Genomic DNA, 25,934 nt, shown 5'->3' on the forward strand with positions numbered 1-25,934 from the left:
GATCCAAAACCTACATCAACACATAAACAAAATACACCCAAAGCTACATTACACATTAGAAATTGAAAACAACAAATCCATAAATTTTCTAAACACCACAATAACAAATGTAGACAACGAACACACATTCAAAGTAGTATACAGAAAACCAACAACAACAACACACATACACAACACATCCAACCACCCCACACAACACAAACAAGCTGCATTCCGAACAATGGTACACAGACTACTCAACATACCAATGAACCAACCGGATTACAACGAAGAGCTAAACACAATCAAATACATAGCACAAGAAAACGGATACAACCCTAACATAATAGACAACATAATATGTAAGACAAAACATAATCACAAAAAACATCAGAATACAACACAAACACAAGAACACAAAAAATACATCATACTAACATACGAAAACAAAACACACACAAAATTGCAATCTCATTCAAGAAATTAAACTACAACATCGCATACAGAACAAATAACACTCTACAAAAACATCTCAACACACAAACAACACACACAAACAAATACAACCACACAGGCATATACAAACTCAAATGTAACACCTGCAACAACTTCTATATAGGATAGACAGGCAGATCGTTTCAAACATGTTACAAAGAACACATCACAGCCATAACAAAATTACAAAACACCTCCACATAGGCAGAACACATCACAAATGCTAACCACACCCACAGAGACATCAACACAGACATGGAAATACTACACATCCCAACCAAAAAGCCAGAAACTAAACACACTAGAACAATATGAAATATACAGACAACACCCCAAAGAAATTCTCAACACACAACTCAACTTCAAAACACACACACACACTCTTTGACTCTACACTATACCACACGAACGCACCCTCACAGGAAACAGAACAAGAGGCGCAAAGACCAACAACGACCAGTTCTGAAGATGACCCAAAAATAGGTGAAACATGTAAAGGAGGTACGTTGAAGTTTAACACAGGAAAGTCTTATCATACATATTTCGAAGTGATACAGTGATAAAAGTTGTGTAATCAAGATGTATAAGTAATTTAATTTTATCAATCTCACTACAGGTAACTCCATCTTGACTGAGAACTTATAATAGTTTCTGCAGAGACTTTCGAGAGAAGAGCTTTGTTACAAACTTTTAGAATTCACGTGGTACATTCAGCATGCAGTTAGTAAACCACGCCACTTCACATTATCCACTGTGACATGGCATCATATTTCCCCCATTTAAAGATCATGGAAATTACTAATAGTGCTTTTGTTCAAACCATTCGCCATTCACTGCACTGATATTACTCAGACCTGCTCTTTACAGAAATGCAATACTTTAGAAATTACGTTCCAGTGCTTCACTTATTTATTATCAGCCTTCGACTATTCTTTATTAATAAACTAGAGACTCCAAAGGAACTCTAAATATAATATTTTAATTAAACATGATAATTATGTCTGACAAAAATCTATAATGCAATTAATATTAGAGGAGAAAAATTCGCTCCGGTACCGGGGATCAAACCAGGGTCCTTGGTTCTATGTACCAAGTGCTCTAACCATTGAGCTACGCCGAAGCTCAATCCACAGCAATGGGTCAAATCCCTCTCCTCCATTGTTTTCCCTTTGTGGCCTGACTCCAACTTCGACATGTATGTTGACATTTTATATCAAGTCAACTGCCATTATACAAGCAGGGCACTCAATTGAGTGATTTTGTGGCCGGGATTCCACAGTAATATGCACTGTTGGGCGAAGAATCTACGTAAAGATTAATTTTTTTGGTCCTTCAGAATATATCTGTTATGGTAACAATTAATATTAGAAGAGATTAGATATATTCTGTAGGACCAAAAAAAAATTAATCTTTACGTAGATAATAATATGCAGTTTTAGTTTACTACTATCAATGATGTTTGATCCCTTCTTTGTTAATGTGTAGTAGTGTCGTTTCCTAGTACACCAATGTAAGTGTGTATCTACTGAATATATTTTCTCTTGTATTTTGATCAGCCTTCTTACCTCAATTATAATTTTGTAATTGGGTTGGTAGTTAAGGTTACTGATTGTAATGCTTTTTAATGGGAAAGACGAATTTTCTGATATGCTAGTGCTATTGAAGTATGACAAAACACAAGAGAACAATTGAGGGGTTTGCTGGAAAAAGGGCGTACACGTCAATATGGGGAATTGAGATACATTCAATCTAAGATTTTAAAACGCACCTGAATAAAATGTTATACAAGCACGCAGCCCTGTCCTGCAGGTATGTACAGTACAATCAAAACAAAATTTCGCTACTATAATTTAGCGAATTATTCACTACATTTTAAACCGTTTTCCCAAAGAAGGGCGTATAGGTCTATCCGCCTTTCTTCCGGCAAAGCCCTCAATTAGCACAGAAAGAGAATTCACCCTGGCAGTCAAGCAGAGGCTAGACAGGTCTTGGTCAACCACAGCCAGAGGCATTAGAAACCAACCAACATTTCATAAACTATAAATAAATACTTCTACAGTACTGTAGATAACATGTTAGGGCACACAACAAATAGTAAGACAAGTGGCTGACCATGATAATATCTTTAAAAAAGATTGGAGTGCAAGAGGTCAAATGACTTTATTGTCAAACGCCTGGCATTAGAAAACAACATGTTAATATATGATTCTGAATATAAAGTGTTATAAAAACAAAATATATGATTACCTTTGCTGAATTTTTTTGGTACTTTCCAAAGTTTAAGACATGAATCTTGACTAACTGATAAGAAGAAAGATGCAGAAAGTTGACTGAAAGCAACAGATCCCACTGACATAGTATGTCTTGAACCGACACTGATGCAGGTGGCATAAAATTCAGAGTCCAAAAGCCATAAACGTACTGAATTATCCTGTAAACAAAAGAGGCGTGATTAAAACCTTGCATATTTTTAGCAATATTTTTAATACCCTGCATAGAATTGGAATATAACAGTCCCCTAACTGCCCATTGTGCAACTCGAACCAAGAAATGGATTCAGAACACCTCAAAATCTGTGCTTCACTAGCTGACCATGATAATATCTTTGAAAAATATTGGAGTGCAAGAGGTCAAATGACTTTATTGTCAAACACCTGACATTAGAAAACAACAACAACATTTTCAGCAATATGTTTTTTCAAGACGAAATTTTCGTGTTGCTGCCAGAGTTAATTTCATTTTTTGAAAAATGTACTTTAAAGTGCAAATATAGCCCTATGGTAGTGTTATCAGTACAAGCTATTAACTTAGTATTGTACATGGTATTCTTGACAACATCTGAACATTCTAGCTTGAGATATAACAGCATTGCGAAAAACAATGAGCCAATCAGTTAATCACACAATATAATAATTAGAGTTCCAATGTATTAATGAGAGTTACTACACACCCTGATTTCCGGGAACAGTCCCTGATTTGATGATGATGTCCCCAAAATGTCCCTAGTTTTAGTTTTCTTTAATTTGAACATTTTCTTTATGAATTATATCAATATACCTAAGAATTCAAACCAATCTGGAACTCAGAGAGACAAAATGTATGTAGTAGCTACTGATATTGGCTGTCAATTGGGTAAAGATTCATCATCAAAAGAAATGTTATTCATTGATAGCCTATACTGAAACATACGCCCGATTCCTGTTCAGGAATTTTATTCTGATGCTTTATCCCAGATGGTGTTTAACCATCGCAACCATGTGTTTCCAGCAGTTTGTTGCCAAGCAAAGCAGTGCACTTTGGAAGATACTTTCTCTCCCCCCTCACCCCCCCCTCTCTCTCTCTCCAAAAAAACAAAAATGTATTATTCCAGATACTCTGAGAGAGTTTCTATTCCTCTGTCATAGTGCATATGATTCTATGGTATTATGTGTGGTATGTAATTTTATTTATTCAGTGTTGTGGAGAATCTGAATCATGTGTAATAAAAGTAACTGAAAATCATGGTCTGCATCAGAAAAACAATATCTTTACCAGCAGACAACAGTAACCCAAATTCTGGGGCCTTAAAAATGCAAAAACTCTGGTAATCCTGTATTAATCTAAATCAAACATTTTTGGGACATACAGTGTATAATATTTCACTTGACAGTACTTTTTATGCATGAAAAAAATGAAAAGAAAATTGTCGAAGTCATTTGTGAATCAATTATACTGTTTTATGGAACTCAAACAATATTATGGGTTATCGGTCAGCCCATGTTTGATTTTCTTTTATTATTGTAGACCTTTGGAGAGGCCAGGGCACAGAAGGGAGGATAATATTAAAATGGATTTGAGGAAGGTGGGATATGATGATAGAGACTGGATTAATCTTGGACAGGACAGGAACTGATGGTGGGCTTATGTGAGGGTGGCAATGAACCTGCGGGTTCCTTAAAAGCCATTTGTAAGTAAGTTGTATTTCTGGTAGTGTGGAAGAGAAAGCCTGATGACCTTAACTACACCAGAATAAATAAATACAGTATTTCCTAAATAAAGTGTCTTGTAGATATTGAGTAGGGCCTATAAACAAAACCTGTAAAGTATGTTACGGCAAGTTGAATACAGGAAAATGGACAAATGGCATGCCAGAAACTACTAGATTATGGTATCAGAGGTATTCAAACATGTATTTTCGTGAAAATCTTATGTTGTATTGTATTGTATTATACTTCATATAAAGAGTCAGTAAAAAAATTTGAAAATTACGAACAAAAAATTGAACATCTTATAGTATAAATATAAACAAAATGACGCAACTGTCCCTACGACACAAATGGTTATGTAAACTTCTCTCAAAATGAGCATATTTACTCGACAATAGGACCTCCTCGCATATAGTACTCCCCTTAATTTTTGAGAGTCAAAATACAAAATTCTTGGAAACTGACGAATTCCTTACCACCGTCAACCTAAATCTGGCAACGTTGCCCGTCCTTGGCTTCTGTGACAAACGAACGGTGTGGCAATAACCGTAAAACCTACGCCTTCCTACATAATTATCCATCAGTATTAAAAACAAAGATTTTCGTGTTACAGGTAGTCATTTTGTATTCAACCTGCACGTGTTCCTTGGTCTACTGGCTATGCCCATCCATCACATTAGATAACATCTTCGCAGAAGTTTTCGCTGCGCAGGATGTTAGCAGACTTACTACGAGAGCTGTGAATTGTCGATTACATAAATGTAAACTTTGTTTATTTTAATTAAATATCTCATATTATGTAGCATCAAAATTAAATAACTTACTTTTTAATCCTCCCCATTTCCCAAACCAATTGATTTTATGAAGTTTGTGGCTACAGAATCCTTCCCCAATTTCGAAAGTAAAAACAGAGAAAAAAAAAGGAGGTCCTACAGCTGAGTAAATACAAAAAGTCTAAATGAGCATATTTCTTTCAAAAATTTCTTTTTAAGAAATGTAATTCCACTTACTTACTTACAAATGGCTTTTAAGGAACCCGCAGGTTCATTGCCACCCTCACATAAACCTGCAATCGGTCCCTATCCTGTGCAAGATTAATCCAGTCTCTAACATCATATCCCACCTCCTTCAAATCCGTTTTAATATTATCCTCCCATCTACGTCTCGGCCTCCCTAAAGGTTTTTTATCCTCCGGCCTCCCAACTAACACTCTATATGCATTTCTGAATTCGCCTGTGCTACATGCTCTGCCCATTTCAAACGTCTGGATTTAATGTTCCTAATTATGTCAGGTGAAGAATAAAATTCGTGCAGTTCTGTGTTGTGTAATTTTCTCCATTCTCCTGTAACTTCATCCCTCTTAGCCCCAAATATTTTTCCTAAGCATCTTATTCTCAAACAGCCTTAATCTCTGTTACTCTCTCAAAGTGCGAATCTAAGTTTCACAACCATACAGAACAACCGGTAATATAACTGTTTTAAATTCTAACTTTCTGATTTTTTGACAGCAGACTAGATTACAAAAGCTTCTCAACCGAATAATAACAGGCATTTCCTATATTTATTCTGCATTTAATTTCCTCCCAAGTGTCATTCATATTTGTTACTGCTGCTCCAAAATGTTTGAATTTTTCCACCTCTTCGAAGAATAAATATCCAATTTTTATATTTCCATTCCGTACAATATTCTGGTCACGAGACATAATCATATACTTTGTCTTTTCGGAGTTCACTTCCAAACTTATTGCTTTACTTGCTTCAAGTAAAATTTCCGCGTTTTCCCTAATCATTCGTGGATTTTCTCCTATTCACGTCATCATGTAATTCCACATGTTATCAAAATTTAAAGGGTTCAAACATAAGAAATGCCACATCTACTATTTTACAAAACATTTAATCCCAACTGTGACAGATTAATATATAACACATCATATCAATGAACCAGTTCAAAAGGAAAACAACTCAAAATTTAAAGTTTTGCGAAACCTACATTTTATAGTTTCATGTTGCTGTGAAAAATCCAAGGATCATTGAAATTACTCCAAATTCTGTTAATGATATTTTATACATACTATAAGTTTCGAAGTAGAGTGAAGTTAACTGACTTTTTTTCACAGCAACATGAAGCTTCAAAATGCAGTTTTCTCAAAACTTCAAATTTTAAGTTGTTTCCCTCTTGAACTAGCCTTTCGATATATCTAAGATGATGTTTATTTCAGGCTATTGCAATCAACACTTTTTACAGCATTTACTGTGCATTTCTGGGTAGGAATGGACTAAATATAAGACTTTATAAATCTCTGGGCAATCACAGCAAAGAATAAAATATATTCCACCTACCACAAGTGACCTTTCTAGGTGAAACTAGTTAGTTTATTGATTCATCTCACACTGTCATCCGTGAACATTAATGGCAAAAAAAAAAAAAAAATTGAATACAATGTCTAGTGTGTAGTAGAGTCTACTAACAAAGTTACTAGAATACCAAGTATAAAATTCAACTAATGAAACCAAAATCATAATTGAAATTAAACGAACCTTAGCACCAGACAGAAGCAGAGAAGGGTTGCTAGGTGTGCCTGCTAGAGCAAGTACCAGATCAGTGTGTCCTTTCAATAGCTGGCAACCCATGTCTTTTACATTGTACAGTTTGATATCCATACTGTTTGTTGCAACTGCCAAATGGGATCCTCCAGCTCCCAAAAACAGAACATCAAGAACTTCATCACTGAAGCCCACCAACTATACATATAAAAAAAAATTATTACTTCATGACAAAACAGTGTTAGTTTAAGATATAACCTTATTGTATTCAAGCAACAACTTCATTATATACTAATATAGTTGAATGTTTAAACTGAGATATTAATACAAAATATTGAACTGAAACTACTAAGAACAATTCCAGAACAACAACAACAATAATAATAATAATAATAATAATAATAATAATAATAATAATAATACAGTAGAACTTGGTTATAACGACATCCAAGGGACCTTGAAAATTATGTTGTTACAAACGAGTGTCATAGTAACCGAGATTCATATTATCAGTCTAGTGAGGTGGAAAATGAAAAATAATAAACATAACTAGGCTTATTTTAGATTTATGTATTCACTTTTAAGCATACCACGAACACAATAAAATACATGTACAATTATAAATACAGTATTCTGCATTAAAACAGTTTGTTCATTACTCACCAAACTTCTTTACTGAGGAGTGAGTAATCAGTCATTTTACTCTGTTGTCTCCTACTTGCCCAATATACACTTTCTAAATTAAATTCTATGTTCATTATTTCAGTTGCAATTTCACTGCTCCTTCTCCTAGCTTCATACTCCCTCCTCTAGCTTCGTAGAAATGTTCACAATTCTAATGGCTTCTAAAGTGTCACTCACTTCTTTTAGTGGCCATACTGCGTTAAAATGCACTTAGTGAAAACTTCCTGTCGAAACTGACCGCATGCAGGTACCATTAATACTGCATGAATTCGGGCAGGTTACAATGGGATGGGGAATCTGCCTGCATTCCAGGGATCTATGATAGAAGGGAACAGTAAAGGATTTGCCAGATTTCAGCAAAATATTTCTTAAAATACTTTGGTTCTTAGAAAATCGTATTCCAAACTGAAGCTGAAAATGACGTTATATGCGAGGTAGACGCATATACATTTGTCATATTAGGCAAAGTAGAAAAGCATATGTCTTATGGGGAATTAGTTGGGACCACAGAATATTTGACGTTATGGGCGAGGTGTCACACAAAACGAGGTCGCTATAACCAAGTTCTACTGTAATAGTAAAATAAATAATAATATTCTACAATTTGGAATTTCTCGTTAGAGATCTTTCCTTTTCCACTCTGTCCTAGAGTAGTGATCGACAGAATTTTTGTCATCACACTTCTCTAGCTGAAGAGGCGAAGTGAAGCCGAAACAGAGAAAACAATAAACAGAGTTTACACTATTGAAAATACAAGTTTGTGTTTTTGCAGATCTTTGCCAAAGGTTTGATCCTTTGATTGCATTTGGTATTATCCTTTGCATTCTTTGGATCTTCCAAAGGTTTGGCCTGTGATACACAAAATGGGATATTTTTTGACCCAGTTCGTGAATCTCCGGTTTCAAACTATTCAGTTCTCATCAGGACGACAAAGAAGTCATGGAATGGTAATCTTGTCAGAAATAATAATAATGGTAAAAGGTAAAAGGTAAAGGTATCCCCGTAACATGCCATGAAGGCACTTGGGGGGCATGGAGGTAGAGCCCCATGCTTTCCATGACCTCGGCACTAGAATGAGGTGGTGTGGTCGGCACCACGCTCTGACCGCCTTTTACCCCCGGGAAAGACCCGGTACTCAATCTTATAGGAGGCTGAGTGAACCTCGGGGCCGTTCTGAAAGTTTGGCAACGAGAAAAAATCCTGTCACCACCTGGGATCGAACCCCGGACCTTCCAGTCCGTAGCCAGCTGCTCTACCAACTGAGCTACCCGGCCGCCAATAATAATAATGGTAGTAATAATAATGATAATAGTAATAAAAATAATACCGATAATAATAATAATAATAAAAACAACAACAATAATAATTCTATTACCTGTTTTTCGCATTTAAAGGTTTGTAACTTATGGACAATAATATTGTGATCTGAAGAGATGACTGCTAATGAAGATAATTCCACATTGAACAATAAATTCACAATGGCCAGTCCACCTTCTTCGGATGCTTTAGAAACCAATGAGTTGCTTTGTGTATAAACTTCACGTCCATCAGTAACATTCCATATTCGCACAACTCCTGAAATTTATGAGTATCCTTTTAGTTAAAAGGTAAATTATTACAGCATTAGAAATTAGAATATATGGAAATAAAAGATGATAGACTGGGTCTGTAACAGGTCATATGGCCTAACACATGTTTGGAAGTTGATGGTGATGGAAATAAAATTAAAATTTTAATCATAATCTCAGAATTCTTAAACTCAATTCGATATCAAATGTCCTAAAAATACCCTAAGAGAACTAACACATCACGAAAAAATTATTAATAGAACATATGTAACAAAGATATCTATTTTCATACAGTTCAAAGGAATACACAAATTATCATAAATCTATAAATCTAATACACTAAAACTCCATTTATCTTCACCCAAACACCTGCTTTTGGCACGTAACTAATCTCTTTTCGTTCATCTAAGTTTTACACACCTCTTTCTCCTGCAGAGGCCACGTGAATCCCTCCTTTTATTTTCTTTGCTTGGCCAGGTATTCTGAATTTCGCAGGGAGCAGAACCAGACCCTCCAAACCTTCAAATGCAGGTAATGTTCGTATACTTTCTCCAGATGAGAGGTCCCATAGAATGATGACTCTGTCACGACCACAGCTGAAACATAAATGATATATACCTTGGTTCAGAGTACATTTACTAATATTGGGTTGCAAGGAAATTAGTGAATAGATTTGTTATAACAAGGAGTTAGATTTCTGTTAGTACATCAGAAACAATGTTCATGTATACATGAACTCTGTTCATTGGTCCTTAGTTGTATTGTTCTCGTCACGTTTTCCAAGAGTTGTTGTAGGTGTCCTCATACTATTGCACAGCTCAGTTCTGTCAATCAGTGTCTAAAAATACACCTACTTGTAGTCCAATATAATGTTTCAGTATCTTTGGCATTGTTTATTTCACTTTGTGTTCAGAAATAAAAGAGATTGGTTGTATAAATGGCAATGTGCGTTACCGTAATTTGAGACAATTAGAAGCAGTCTTCATTATATTGAATAAGCTACAATTTGTGGGTCTTCATGGCATAAACACTACGCGAAGTATGCGCTTTTTCTCTTGGCACAATCACATCATATGATTATAAGATTACTTTTTCATTCAATTTTGTATTTAGTCTTATCACCAAATTAAAGACAGTGTCAAAGAGTAAAACATTTTATCTTTAAATAAATACACAATATATACAGGATGATTCAAAATTCCTATTACACCTTTCTAGGGGAGACTTAGTAGATAAAGTTTTGATAAGCAACCCATATCCGCAAACATACTGTTCTGATGCTACAGTGATGACAAGATCAAACAAATTTCACGACAGGCAACCCACATTGACGGAGGGCCAACGTCTTCAGTCAACAGATGGCACTTGTCTTCTGTTTACAATCTTATGTACTGCTTTGACCTTTACATCACTTGCTATTCAGTCATGTGTGAAGATTCTAGAGTGTACAGTATGGTTGAATACACGTTTGCCGAGAAAACCGAGATGATGGTAATTTACGCATCAACTCCTTGGCCACCACGATCGCCGGATCTAATTCCTCTTGACTTTTTCGTGTGGGGCCACATGAAGAGTCTTGTTTACGAGATTTTTTTAGAGTCAGAGGAAGAACTGGTGAGATATTTTAAATTTTGATCTTATCATCATTATAGCATCAAAATGGTATGTTTCCAGATGTGCTGCTTATCAAAACTTTATCTACTAAGTCTCCTCTAGAAAGGATAATATGGAAGTCATAATCCACGAAAACATTTATAATAGAAAAAATGAAATCATAAATTCATTAACAAAATTGTATAATCAACCAACAAATTTAATTACAATTATACTCGCTTCTTATTTATTTTTAACATTAATTGTAGTAGTAAAAATTACAAATATTTCAAAAGGACCACTACGACAAATAAATTAATGAATAAACCTATACGAACTAGACACCCTTTATTTAAAATTGCCAATAATGCCCTAATTGATTTACCGTGTAATAGGAATTCTGATGCATGATGTGCCTATATATATCTCAGGTTTTTGTAAACTGAAGTTTACACCACCATAATTATAATTATGTAATAACATCAGTCTGTATTTGCACGGAATGTGTCATCCTTAGATGATGTCCTCAAACAGATACATAATGAGACAAATGCTTCAAATTTAAATATTAACAGAACAAAGACAAAGTATATGAATAACATAACCACGAGAGACAATACTGTAAAAACTGTTGTCTTAAATGAGGTTACTTTTGAGAAAGTGTCAAGGTTCCGATATCTCGGCTCGATAGTCACCGAGGATAACAACATATTAACTGAGATCAAGGATAAAATAGCCATTGGCAATCGAAGCCTCAGAGCATTAGATAAAATTATAAGAACCAGATATATCTCCAAAAAAATGAAGGTGAGGATTTATAAAACAATTATTAAACCTACAGTGACTTTTGGAAGCGAAACCTGGACTCTACCTGAACGAGCAATAATCATCTTAAATACGTGGGAAAGGAAAATTTTAAGAAAAATTTATGGCCCTATTTATGATAAGGGAGAGTGGAGAATTAGGACCAATTCTGAACTACAAAAACTATATAAAGATTCAAGTATTGTCACTGATATAAAAATTAGACGGCTGGAGTGGCTGGGCCACATTATCAGAATGGACAATAATAATATTCCTAAAAGATTACTAGATGCCACGCTAATTGGTAAAAGAAGAACAGGAAGACCTAAACTACGATGGTTGGATGATGTTCAGGATGATCTAGTTAAAGCAGGAATTAAGAGATGGAGACGGAGAGCCCTAGAGAGGGAAGATTGGGCGGCAATTCTTAAGGAGGTCAAGGCTAAACTAAAAGGGCTGTATGACCACAGATGATGATGATGAATAACATCAGTTTTGTGATATGCATACTATGGTTTAACATTTCATTTAAACTGATACACCATTATGCTTCTTTGGGGAATAATATGAAAAATACTAGTAATAATATAGTTTGTGTAATGGATACCTGTAATACAGATCGAACTGTATAACATGAGATGTAATTCCGATTGTTCCGATTTTTACCATCATTGGCTTGAGTTTAACATTGTCTCAGTAGCCTCTCAAGAGTTTACATTGAGTTGGAGGTTTTTCTATGTTATTTGTCTTTGGTGTGTTGTATCATGTGCACACTTTATTTTATTCTGATCATAACTGTACGACAATATAATATATTATTATATAATATTATGATATAATCTTAGCATCAAAGTTTTAAATGTAACTCACCTTACAAGTTGATTTGTTTCATTGTGGAATACAAGAGCCGTAACCTTGCTGAAGTGGCCAGATAATATTAACTGTTGTTGTCCTGTACTATATTTCCAAGATCGTATTTTAGCATCATCACCAGCAGCAAACACGAGGTCGTTGTTAAATTGGACCACACTAGAAAAATAAACAGAATATTTTTGCTTAGTAAGGTAGCAAGGGAAAAATCCTTGTAATAGTCTAATCAAAAACATTTTCCAAATCAGGAGACAAAGTCGTTTGTGTCCGTGGAAAGCCTCAATCCACCCGTGTCTCCTGGCTGGTGGCAAATGAACAAAATGGCTGGTTAAGGTGCTCCCAATTATAAAAAAAGATTCACCTACTCTATATAAAATATCGCAACGGAATGCTGGAGGATTAACCTTCCATAAGAAGTTTGATCGAAAAACCAGAAGAAAATCAAGATCTCACACCTCTACTGGAATGCAGGTTCCTGATGGGCTACATGACCCCATCAGGAGGATCACTGGAAGAAGAAGGAGGAGGAGGAGGAGGAGAAGAAGAAGAAGAAGAAGCAGCAGCAGCAGAAGAAGAAGACAGTTGCCAAATCTGCAAATTGAACTTATCCGAACATCAATACTTTTCAAAACTAACTATACTTATTTTATAAAACTATAACTTTTAAACAACATTTCAACTCAAATGCTTCAGAAGAATTACAATAAAAAATTTTAAGGAGAAAATAAAGGGGACGTTTTGGCTCTGGCAGACACATGTCAACAGCATTCCACTCCCTCAAATACCAAAAGCAATCCTGTTTGGTATCTATAACATGATTACTGCAATTTCGGTAAATTCACGTCAAAGAAGACAGTTCTATTGTAAGCTGTTTCTAACAGAAAACAAAATGGTTTGTAACAATGTACTAGAAGTACACTGTGAAATGTGTCCTGTTTTAGGATAAAATTTATATATATATATATATATATATATATTTTAATGTTTATAATTTGTCGTGAATACATTTGTTGAAAGTTTTATTTTTGTAATATTTTTGTGCCCTTCAAAAGTAGTGGTCATGGCTTATTCAAGGACACAGGGTATTCGAGAAAATACAGTATATTTTCCTCTCAAAATTTGTCAATATTGAAAATATAATACAGTAATTAAGGGAGCTGACCATTTCGGATAATAAATGTATACCCTTTTTCAGAGTTAAAATGACTCATAAGATGATAGCAGATTTTCAGTCTTGATACTGAATGTTTGGTGTACGTCAGTTGTAGGGAGGTCACTGAAATCATTGCTGCACTCCCTCTGTATGCCAAGGGATGCAACATCTTGTTGCTGTGTAGGGACCGAAAATCTGCTCATAAGTTGTGTACATTAATACACGAAAGCATTATGTGTACTTAAAAAAAAAGGTCGATACAATGTATACAGTTGATAGAGTATTACCAAATTTAAATATTGATTCTTCACTATTTCTGTAAGAAAAATTCCGAATTCTTCTTTTGACTTTATCTTTATATCTTTTTCTGGCAGCAATGTCAGTCCTGCTTAATGCCTTGAATAGGTTTAACTGTTGTGTAAAGTATATATTTAATAATTTACCCATGGCCAATATAGTGATGATAGAAAAGCACTGGTTCATAACTTTTTTGAACTCATCTCATATTGACAATTTTTTTTAGTACGTTTTTATTAAATATGCATAATTTCCAATAAAGTTCATATGTAACCGTGTCAATCTTTTTTAAGCATTTATTTTTTTATTGATGGCTGTTTTAAACTTTTTAAACTTGTTTATTGTAATATGTTTAACACGGATTTACTTACTTTTACATAGATATCTACTTATTAGTCTGATGATGCCCACAGTAAGGGCGAAAACGTTCACTAATATGTATTAGTAAAAATAACTTTTTGATATTTTGCTACAATAAATGTTGTTGTTGTTTTCTAATGCCAGGCGTTTGACAATAAAGTCATTTGACCTCTTGCACTCAAATATTTTTCAAAGATATTAACATGACCAGCCACTGAAGCACAGATTTTGAGGTGTTCCGAATCCATTTCTTGGTTTGAGTTGCACAATGGGCAGTTAGGGGACTGCTACAATAAATAAATCAAAGACTTCACATTTTGTATTATCATTATATGACTTATTGGAATACACATAAAAATGAATTCAAAATTCAAATAAGATGTGTTGTTTCCCTCGCACACATCCCTCTGGCATGCTTAGTGATAACACCTACTTGTCTTCGGAACTGCTTCTACTTTGCCCTTATATTTTGTCCATAAAGTGTTGAAATTAAAAATAAACATGAGTATAGTACATTGTACATAAATTTTGTATTTCATAACTAAAACAAAATAATAATAATAATAACTTTTTAATTCTTTACAAAATTCATTACGCGACATACATTTTAGTTAAACTGGTTTTTGGTTGACAGAGGTTTGGATGACAAAGGTTTCACTATACATAGATTTGAAAGTGCTGGGCAGCACTACTACTTACAGACCTGTTACTAAATCTACGTATTACTCTATGAAAAGATTTATTAAATCTACATACTTAGACTTCAACAAACAAAATTTGATAACACAATCTCAAGGGAAAAAATGGAACTCTCTGTATCATAATCCACAGTCAATTCCCGATTTACCACGAAAATCATCTGTAGCTGCATTTATATTGGCAACAGGCCATGATTGTTTGGCCAAACACCTGCATAGAATTGGAATATAACAGTCTCCTAACTGCCCATTGTGCAACTCAAACCAAGAAATGGATTCGGAACGCCTCAAAATCTGTGCTTCAGTGGCTGACCATGATAATATCTTTGAAAAATATTGGAGTGCAAGAGGTCAAATGATTTTATTGTCAAACGCCTGGCATTAGAAAACAACAACAACATTTGAAAGTGTATGGCATATACTTCTTAATGTTATCACCAGATATGGCATGGGCACAGGAGCCAATGGCAGAGGGAAGCAAAAGATATGCATATTGAAATTAATGTTTCATTGTATCATATATTGCATACTCACAGAAAGTGCATGTAGAACTAAACCAAATTTATAGGATTGAGAGTGTTGTCCAACCATTTATTAATATATACAACCGAAACAAGATTACATACATCCAAGACTAAACAGTTATTTGAAATGGCTTGAATGAAAACTTTAAGAAACACAGCAGTGAAGATGTGCTATAGTAAGTGTGAGAAGCAGCCAAATAAGCGACGAATGTGAGATACAACAAAGAGGAGGAAAGAATATCTGAGAGGAAGAAATATTGGGATGAACACATTTCTAGAATGAGACAAGAATAGGAAGAATTGTTACAGATAACAATATGACATACTCAAGAGAGAGAGGGGAGGAGTGAAGACCTGGTCTACCAAAGAGAACATAGTGAAATTATTAAACTGAATGTGAACAGTTTGCCTTATAAAATAATAAGAGATTGTTTGACCATGAGAGGGGGAGGTGGATCAAAGGATTGTATAACTAAATGAGTAAAAGTAAAATACTGCACTAAGAACGAAGTTTAATTTTAAACAAATACAAACCTAATAACACCCTGAGCTCCTTTCAAATTATGAGTGCATGCCTGATATTGCAAATCCCAAATACGAACATTGGAATCTGTTCCACCACTGGCTAAGAGGGACCCATCATGATCCAGAGCAAGTCGTGAAATTGGACCTTTATGTACACTTTTCCACTGCTTTATCAAGCTTCCATCTGTAAAACATTAAATAGAAATAAATGCACATTAACAGTGATATCACACGTTTGATGCACACCATAATCATCATCGTCGACGTCATCTCTTTGATATGTACACTCTTAGACAAAAAAAATGACCGAGCTCCAGATTCTATGTCTATGTCAGAAGACTTCGGGTTCATTCGTCAGAGCATGATACACATGCGGACGAATTCATTCTGTCGTAAATGTTTCCAACACTCCACTGTCACCACTATATGATGATTATATAACATGCTTCTTAAAGAGAATATTCATCATCTCTCTCGAATAGCGCAATCGGTAGCGTTGTGATGTTGTATTCGAAAGGTTTCGAGTTCGAATCTCAGTCTATACTTTGTTTTTTTATTCGTACTTTTTACTTCTTGTATACTGATAATAACCAATATTGTGAAATATTTAACAGAAAGTTAAATATTTACAAAGGGCAAGTTAGATACATAATAGCAATCTTTTCCCTTGCATCTTGTATTTAAAGAGACTAAACGAAATCTTCTCGGATAGAAATAAACAAAAATAAACCTTAAGTAAAAAAAACCCTTCTTGGATAAGAATAAACAAACAATTCTTTTCTGTGTATTAAACAAAATAAAGAAATACATCTCGGAGACCAATAAACAGAAATCAAATATGTAATCCCTCCACATCTATAACCGCCTGCATCCTACGGGGTATGGATGCGATCAGGCGTCTCAGGTACTGTCGACGTGAAGATACATGATCCCAAGCGCCCTCGATAATATTCCAGAGTGCATCTTTTGTGGTCGGCCGATGTGGCATTGTATTTATCATCGCGTTCACAGTTTTCTTCATCTGCGACCACACATTTTCTAGGACATTCAGATCTGGTGAACAGGGAAGCCATTCTATCAGTCTGATATATGGCCTCTCTGAAAATCATATCATGACCTCGACACATGTGTGAACACGATGAGTATCCTGTTGAAATATATCATCATCATCATCATCATCATCAGGATATATCATCCGTACAGAGGGAAGCATAACATTTTCCAATAAGACCTTGTATTATTGGGCATTAAGATTTCCGTCGAGCTGCCATAGAACACCTAGACCGTCACTGGACATCCAGCTCCAACATGAAACAGATACATGGCCATTGCGAAAGCGAGTTGTCACATGCATAGAATCATATCGGGATCCCCGTGAACGGTAGACTATTTGCCGCCCGTAATTGTCAGAGGAAAAAGTAACTTCATCTGAAAATATTACCTTATTTCATTCGAAATTAACATTTTTCTCTGCAAATGCGAGGTGGAGTAATCTGTGGTCATCAGTGATGCACCCTTTCATTGCTGCCACTCTTGGATAACGTCCTACGTCCCGCAGATACCTTATGACAGTGCGAGAAGATCCAGGGAAAGGGGCATTTACTTTAATTGAAGAAGCATATTGATGCGGGTTTGCTTCTACTTCTGCAACTAAAGCAGCATCCTGTGCACGAGTTGAAACACGTCTTCTACCAGAACCTGGCTGACAATGTTCAATTCCTTCTCTGGATAATCTCGCCCATCTTCTAGTTGTGGAATCGTGCATTCCTAGTCGCCTACCTGCCTTAGTAGCGGAAAATCAGGCCTCCCTCACAAGAGACAGAAGAGCTTGTCTACATGTATCTTGCCTATGTTTTCTGTCAACCATGTTACCCCTAATAATTACAAGAGAAAATGGTTGTTTCACTTTTAATATGCGCAGTTACATGTGCGCAGAACTATGTTTGTTTTCAGAAGTTCCAGATGTCTCTAAATGAATTACACATCATTATAGAAATAAACATCTGACGTCCTTACGGGGTACACGACCTTGAATCGCCTACACAAGAAGCAAGGCTGTTACCACAGAGCTATTACCCTAGATCATATATACCCAGATTGCTCTGCGTATTTTGTCAGGTTTATTATGCTGCCATCTAGTTGTTACATAAAGAGTCACGTCATAACTCCCATTTGAATTGCATTAGCGACTGCACTGTCATCTCGTATTCATTTACGGCAGACATGTAATGATCCTGGTGGTTGTTCTCTTCAAAGTGCAACCGATTTTAACATAGGAATGAACAATCTATATATGATCTGGGCTATTACAAAGCATATATGTAACGGCACTATTTACGAGTGTAGCCTATATCTGGAACACATTGGTTTTGTTTTTAACATTATTAATCTCGTTTTTGCAATACTATTAACATTATGATGATAATGATGATGATGATGATTATTATTATTATCATTATTATTATTATTATTATTATTATTATTATCGTGTTTGTATTACTATGAATAGTATAAACAGCTAACAACTGCCGAAATGAGATTCATGAGAAAAACTGCTGAATACTCCCTTCTCGACCATCATCAGAACGTAGATATTCTGAAGGAATTGAAGATTGACTCTATTGTCCATTATCTCCAGCAATACAGGCTTCAGTGGCAGACACATGTCAAGAGGAGGATCGCTCTAAATGCCCCAGGAAGATTTTGTCGTATGTCCCAAGAGGTCGAAGAAATTTACGAAGACCTAGGAAACGCTGGCAAGAGACAGTAACAGATCCACTGGAGTCTAACACTTGAAGGCTGATGATGATGATGATGATGATGATGATGAATAGTATTATTTTTATTATTATTATTATTATTATTATTATTATTATTCTCGTTGTTGAAATAGGCCTACTATTTTTAGACTCATTATTATTATTATTATTATTATTATTATTATTATTATTATTATTACTAATACTAATTTCAGTAACTGAATAATACTCCTTATGGAGAAGGGAGAAGATCCAAGAACTGAGCATCTGTTTTATTTCAAGGGTAATTAGGAAGAAGTCTCCGATATTACTGAATGTTTTTCAACTAATCCAAACTCCTGTGCACGTTAATAAATGTATCATTCGTTTCCAGCTAAAGAAAAATATAAAACGAAACAAATATATATAATACTTATACAAAGGTGGATACGAACCCGCGTTTTCTGCATGTGAAGTCAGAGTTTTACCACGGAGTTATGACACACACACAGTTCAAGCTGTTGTTTGCCGATATAAGAGTACGTACTTGGATCTCACTGGTTTAGTCCTTACTACTCTGATTTTAGTCTTGTGTATCAGGCGCACAGCCGAATAGAACTTAGACAAATTTACGCTTCAAGAGTCCGGTCATTTTTTTTTGTCTAAGAGTGTACATTAAAGTAATTTATGGGCATACAGTGCATATGAGGTAGCAAGATCTGGTTTCAAAAACCAGCTATAACGGCTGGGGGGATCATCATGCTGACCACACAATACCTCCATACTAGATGGATGATTTTCACTTTGCAGACGGCTGGTTGGTCTTGGCCCTTCATGGGTTATCACGTCACTGATTACTTAACATATGTAACATAATGGTAGACTATATATTGATTGATTGATTCATAGAAAAACATTTTAAAAATGTTTTTGTCTCTACTGTATATCATTATACATTTATGGCCAAGACAGAATTTTAAATTTATGTGTAGGCCTATTTACTTTTTATAAACAAATAATAAGGTAGGCCTAGATGTAATGGTAATAAGGCCGTGTCTCAAAGCTACATTTTCAGCTGAAGTGAACTAGATTGTTGACTAAATAGCCGGATGTGACGTCAGAAGTTATGATCCAAAGCTACATAGTGCATAGCAATCAAGTCCGTAGTAGCTAGTCAACGAAAATGCTTGCTTGATTGATTGATGACTTGTTCACTAAACAAACATGGATACCTCATCAGCAAATGGGGTTATGAAATCTGAAAATGCGTTGGAAGTGAAATAATGTAAATATAATGTAGAATAACACGTTAACTTTGAACACTGACATTGTTAGTACCTTCTGTACAATGTTTTAAACATTACTGTAATATTATATTAAGCCTTTATCATTTCCATATAACTCGTAATGAAACTGCATTAGGACACTGCCTTCTTAATTTAGTGCTGCACCGTGATGTCATGGTTTTTAGAAAAATAATCTATGAAGAAGGCATGTTTCAAGCATACATTTCCAAAGCTCCCTAGTGTATAGTTCAAAAGTCACCTAGTTGCTAGTCACTAGTGTGTAGTATGGACTTGAGCTTTGAGACACAGCCTTAGTATCTAAATATCTAAATAATGCAATTCAATCAAAATGTAAAAAAATTGCTTCAGCTAAACAAGTCTTTATTATTAAAAACGTTACTGACCTGCCACCATATAAACAGCCATATAAGAAAAATATTTTATAAAAAATTTTATTGGAAGTGAAAGTTGGCAATTTAGAAAATAAGAAAAGAACTGTTTATAAGCAAAGAAAATGTGATGCGGATCTGGCATAGAATCATGATGATGATGATGATGTATAAGTTCCAAAATATAAGACAAATCAGCATTTAGTAAACGAATTACAAGAAATATAAAAAATTTATCTTCAATATAGGACTACAGTTTAAAATCCGTGCTGTCTACCAAGCCCATATAGGATTCACAACTTTATTTTACTTCCAGAGAAGTAAAGTATTAAAACTTTCGTTAACATTAGTCATACTTGATCTCAAAATACTTGGATCCACATGGAAGCACAATAATTACGAGACTACTAAGGACGCGCTATGATAGAGCATGTGTAATAAATGTACTTAGGAGTTGCACCTACCTTTCCAATTCCATAGCTTGAGAAGTCCACTCTTGTGACTTGAAATAACTCGTTCATTGTCCGGACTTAGAACAAATGTTGTGATAGTATCTTCAATCTCTTCCTCCTCTGGGTTCAAACCCAATGCCGAAGTAACACGCCCTCGTTCTATGTCCAACACTTTAACCAATCCTCCACACTGACATAGAAGTTGCTGCCCATTGCTGGTCCACTGAAAAACAGCAATAATTGAAATACTGAAGCTAGTGAACAGCGGCTATTTCGAGTTCATTGTTCAAACAATGGTCTAGAAAGCCAAGATCATAAATTGCTCCAGTATTTGCTCATATTGGGTTGAGGGAAAGACCCTGAAAACGTCACCAAAAATAGTAAAATCACTAGAATTTAGATAGTACCGGCATGTCTAAAATACACTCTTTTGTTGTTAGCTGTGAATACAAAAACACCAGATAGAGTGATAAAAGCACTAAATTGCAAACTATTGTGGGATCTTTCCTTAGAAATTAATGAAAAGTAAATGTACGAATGTTTATGCCAATATAACATAGAGCTGCCGCTTACCTCAATCTCTCCTCCCGTATAAAAAGCACCATATTTTGCACCAACTTCAAACCTGAAAATGGAAGACAAACTGAATAAATATACAATAAGCTTAGGCCTACCCTACCATTCAAATGTGTACTCAGGTTAATCATTGTTAGCATATAGGCTGCAAATCGATAGAATGAATGAGTTTTTTAGGCTTTCGCAGTGAATGTGGACAGGATTAGACTTTTTGGGCTCAAAAGTCTAATCCTGTACGGTATCAAAAACTATTTGTAACCTTTGTTAACAAAGTAGGTCGGTCTACTTATAGATATAATCAAAAAAATCTTTTCTAACTTCAAACTTAAGGTAATATACATACATTGTATTGTATAACTAACTTGTGCACATTCTCTCAAATTTGTCTTTTAGACGGAAGGGGAAAAAAAGAGACACTTTCCTAACCTCGATATGTCTAGTTGCCGATATGGTTAAACATATGTTCTACACTTTTCCCATGCAATACTTACGCTTCTTTGAGCTTCTGACTTCCCATTTCTACGTTATAATTTTACTATCAAGAAAATTAATTTGTACAATATGAACATTTGTATTTTGTACTGAAATAATTCTTTAACCTCATACGAGCCACATGTCGAATGCGTTAGACACCTAAGTCAGGAACACCAACATCAAGGCGACGAATTATCATTTCCTGATTATGAAATTATCGTAATTCAACCAATATTATGACAAACTAGTAAACTAAAACTAAATATACAACAAAGGTGTTATTTAAAAAAGCGTTTCTTATGCTTAAAAACTAACAGATGTGTTGATTTAAAATGTGATTATTTAGGTTACAACGTTGGTTACATCTAACATGTTCGCAATTCACTTGTCAAAACTCACAAGATTCGGTAATGGCGGTTATTTGAATTGTTGGCGGTATTGGGAATGTTAAATACGGCATTTAATCTCTTATGTGACAACATTTACGCTATTTCTTTCAAATATTACTTAATTTATTTTCAGTTATTCTATTATCGGTGTTCGTTTAATATTCTAAAATATTCAGGCGTACGTACTTTTGTTTTCTTTCTTTACCGGTAAACAAGAATACGCTGTGATAAAAAAAAAAAAGAAAAAAAAAAAAAGAAATGGGATCTAACAATTTCAGTAAATGGAAAAATGGCGATATTAAGTAAACTAAGTAGGCAGTGGCGGCGATTGGGTGCCGAAATGATGGGAGTTAGAGAGGGGTTGAAAGTATGGTCAAATACCGGAGTTGGTAATTTCTCGCTGCGTATCTTCAGTTCTTACAGGCTAGTCGTTAGGCGGGCACTTTAAGTAATACAGAAATCAAATTATAATTCAATTACGTTTTTGGTACAATTATTTTATTTTCATATAACTTAGTTTTTGCATAACAGATTACGTATATAAATGTTTTTTTTCCTGTTGTATGGAGCAGAGACTCGAAGGCATGCACTGCAGCCTGAGGCTTATTGTGTTTCCACTCCTATTCTGTGACTGATTGGGTAGCCGAACGGCCGTGCTCTTGTACAAGCACGTCGCACCGTGAACTTAACCCGGGCTATTTTATGGATGATGTATATTATGTGAATTAATGATGGCGAAATGAGTTCGAAGTCCAGCGCCGAAAGTTACCCAGCAATTCTACTCATTTTCCTTTCAAATTCAGCTACGCTACAGTGGCCCATGATAGTTGTATAAATCAGTGAATAAAAAAAAAAAAAAAGGAACAACTGGATAATACCCACGGCAGAGCAATGTCGATAGTCGACATTACTCGCTGGCCACTAGTCACCAGGCCGTACCGAGCCGTGCCAAACAAAACACAATCGAAATGGTGGTAGTAAAATTCGCGAGTATATTCTTAAATAATTCACTGCATTAGTCAAGTGCAAGACTTCTGGCTTCTGTTGCATTCAATTATAAAATACGATAATTTGGTCCAGGGAGCATCCGTTTTTGATGCAAAGATAATTTGTTTGGCTTGTTTCTTAAATAAAATTACGAAATGGCGTTCCTGTGCTTAACATTTAATAAAACAAGAAATATAGCAAAACTGTTTTGTCTCGAGACTCTCATCTAAGTCACGTAATAGGTCACGTAATCTACTTCAATATATTTGCGCAAATATATCTTGTAGCTAACAGTGGTGCTATCTCTCAGTAATGTTCAGAACGAAGGAGATAGAGAGAGAAAAGAAACAAATTTCTCCCTCCAACGACGCCACACACCAACGTCGTGTTCTTATGTTGGCAAGATTGTGTATTTACTTAAATTTGGTACTAAACCTAACGGCACGGTTCAAAGATACCGTGGGAATTCTCCAGTTTAGCGAAAAAAAAAAAAAAAAATGTTTTCGCAAAGGACGAACATTTCCTCCAGGACCTATAAATGAAGTAAAAATTAGTCTTTCAACGTGAATCTAATTTGTGGTAAAATGACTTAAGTACAACTAGGCCTACACTTTACCGTGAATCACCATACTATTCATCAAATTCAATTTTTTTTTTAAAGTAACTCAGTCTTAAAACTAATGAGACTTATAATAATGATAATTGTCTTTGATTTATTCTATACAACACTTCTACACACTCAAGTAAGTGTATTTGTTTTTTTTTTTTCAGTTTTTTTTTTGCGGTCCTTAAATTATTTTTTATCCTTTCAATTACGCTGAAAGATTGCCCGTTCTACTACTGAAGGTGTAGACAACTTGATTGTGAAATTTTCAGATTTAAACTCCAACACCAATCTGGAAAATAATGTGCGATCAGCTTTAATAGGTATTTCTTTCCTTTAGATAACCTATGCCCTACATAAATTTCTGTAAATAGCTGTCACATGTAATTCTGAAGGCTTCTTCTATAGTGGAACAAGCTTCTTTCAACTCTTCTTTGTTGATAGAATCACGTTTAGATGGAGCCGCAGTAGTTTCCATGTGGCATAACAATATTAGTTGGTATTTGTTTGAAGTGTGACTTTATGATTTCATGAATATTGTCAAGGTAGTAAGCTGTTTTTAAACATAGGTCACAAGGTGAACTAACAACTAGATGAACATCTCCACCAATTTTCTGAGAAACTTGGCATTTACATGGAATGACTGGTCCTTGAAATCCATATTTTTCACAACATGTACCTTCGTTTCATACCAAATCATGTCAAATTTTTCATTGCGAAGATCTGCAATAGCTGTTACAATCTGCTCGGCAACATTAACAACTTCGTGAAGTGAAATATCGCGATTTTGAATGTATATAGTGTAGTGAAAGAATGTTTGTCTTATCAAAGCCTTGTTTCATCATATTCAGCTCAAACAGAAATTCTAGTTTTTTTTTATAAACAAGATCAACTCATGAGCTTCACTACCAAACCTTGGATTATTTGCTTCAATTTCTTTTAGAATCCGTATTATTTCTGTCAAATGCTATTGAACAGCTCTCAGACTTTCATATCTACTGCTAAATTTGGTGTCACTCAGCGTTTTGGGATAGAAATTTGTTGTATTATCACTGATAGCACTTTCCTTTATCTTTATAAATAATATTGCAAAGAGTTTCGGTCAGGCTTCAATGAAACAATAAAGTTGCTGACCTGTACTGACAATATTGCGAACTATGGAAATAGACCTACCCTTCGATAAATCCACAAGAGCAAGATTTAACGAATGCCCAGTCATAGAATTGGGCTGCTATATTAGAGGGTTCTAAATCTACTTCGTTCAACACAGACAGGAGCAGACAATACAAAGTCTGTCTTATAAAAACCAATATATATATATTTTAAATCATTTTACAACTATTATCTCAATATGATAGTCAGTTCATGATTTGTTACACGATTACAGAGAAGTAGTAGTTGCCTTTTGTAACATTTTCAATTATGTCGGTAAGTTGGTTTTTATTTGACTGGGCAAAATTTCCATCATTTCATTTTGTACATCATGATGAACATAAATTACAGTATCTACTTTTATCGCTCTAAAACATATTCTTTAAAATAATTATCTGATGACTGCAGTTTCAATAATTATATAAAGTTACTCCATTACCTAAGAATTCTTCTTCCCTGTGCCTGTGGCTTCTTAAGCTTTTACTACCAAGAAAAAGTAATGTTTCGCACGAGATCTTAAGATACAGTTTTTCTTCACTTCTTTGTGGTGGGAAGAAATCATCTCTGGTACACTGTACTTTAGATCTTTAAACCTTCTTGCCAGCTTTGCAAAGCATTCAGATGAGAAGAAACACTGGTATGTTCAAGTTCTTGAAAATATTGAATTGTCTTTTTGCAGTTCTTAATAATAAAGGATTCATAACTACCAATACTGCCAAATAATCGACATGGAAAATAAAAGACTTTGTTACTAGAGACGCTACATTCAAGCCACTTGAATTGTGAATACTATGCATTTATCTTCTTTAGTCTCTGGGAATTGTGCCA

The 25,934-nt window shown here is 34.9% G+C and overlaps 1 protein-coding gene across 1 annotated transcript in view; it reads right to left on the minus strand.

Moving 5' to 3' along the window:
• LOC138709042 (transducin beta-like protein 3) overlaps positions 1-22,146 on the minus strand; it is a 47,615-nt gene extending 25,469 nt beyond the window's left edge. Inside the window, exons 1-9 of the mRNA XM_069839525.1 lie at positions 21,992-22,146; positions 21,498-21,549; positions 20,937-21,147; positions 16,069-16,243; positions 12,503-12,661; positions 9,656-9,831; positions 9,043-9,242; positions 6,978-7,181; positions 2,722-2,905 (exon numbers count right to left, since the gene is read on the minus strand). Of these exons, the coding sequence (XP_069695626.1) occupies positions 2,722-2,905; positions 6,978-7,181; positions 9,043-9,242; positions 9,656-9,831; positions 12,503-12,661; positions 16,069-16,243; positions 20,937-21,147; positions 21,498-21,549; positions 21,992-22,017 (1,387 nt within the window). The 5' untranslated portion in view covers positions 22,018-22,146. The remainder of the gene's footprint in view (positions 1-2,721; positions 2,906-6,977; positions 7,182-9,042; positions 9,243-9,655; positions 9,832-12,502; positions 12,662-16,068; positions 16,244-20,936; positions 21,148-21,497; positions 21,550-21,991) is intronic.
• Positions 22,147-25,934: the final 3,788 nt, after the last annotated feature.

The sequence above is a fragment of the Periplaneta americana genome, chromosome 11 (assembly GCF_040183065.1).
Source record: "Periplaneta americana isolate PAMFEO1 chromosome 11, P.americana_PAMFEO1_priV1, whole genome shotgun sequence".
NCBI lineage: Eukaryota > Metazoa > Arthropoda > Insecta > Blattodea > Blattidae > Periplaneta > Periplaneta americana.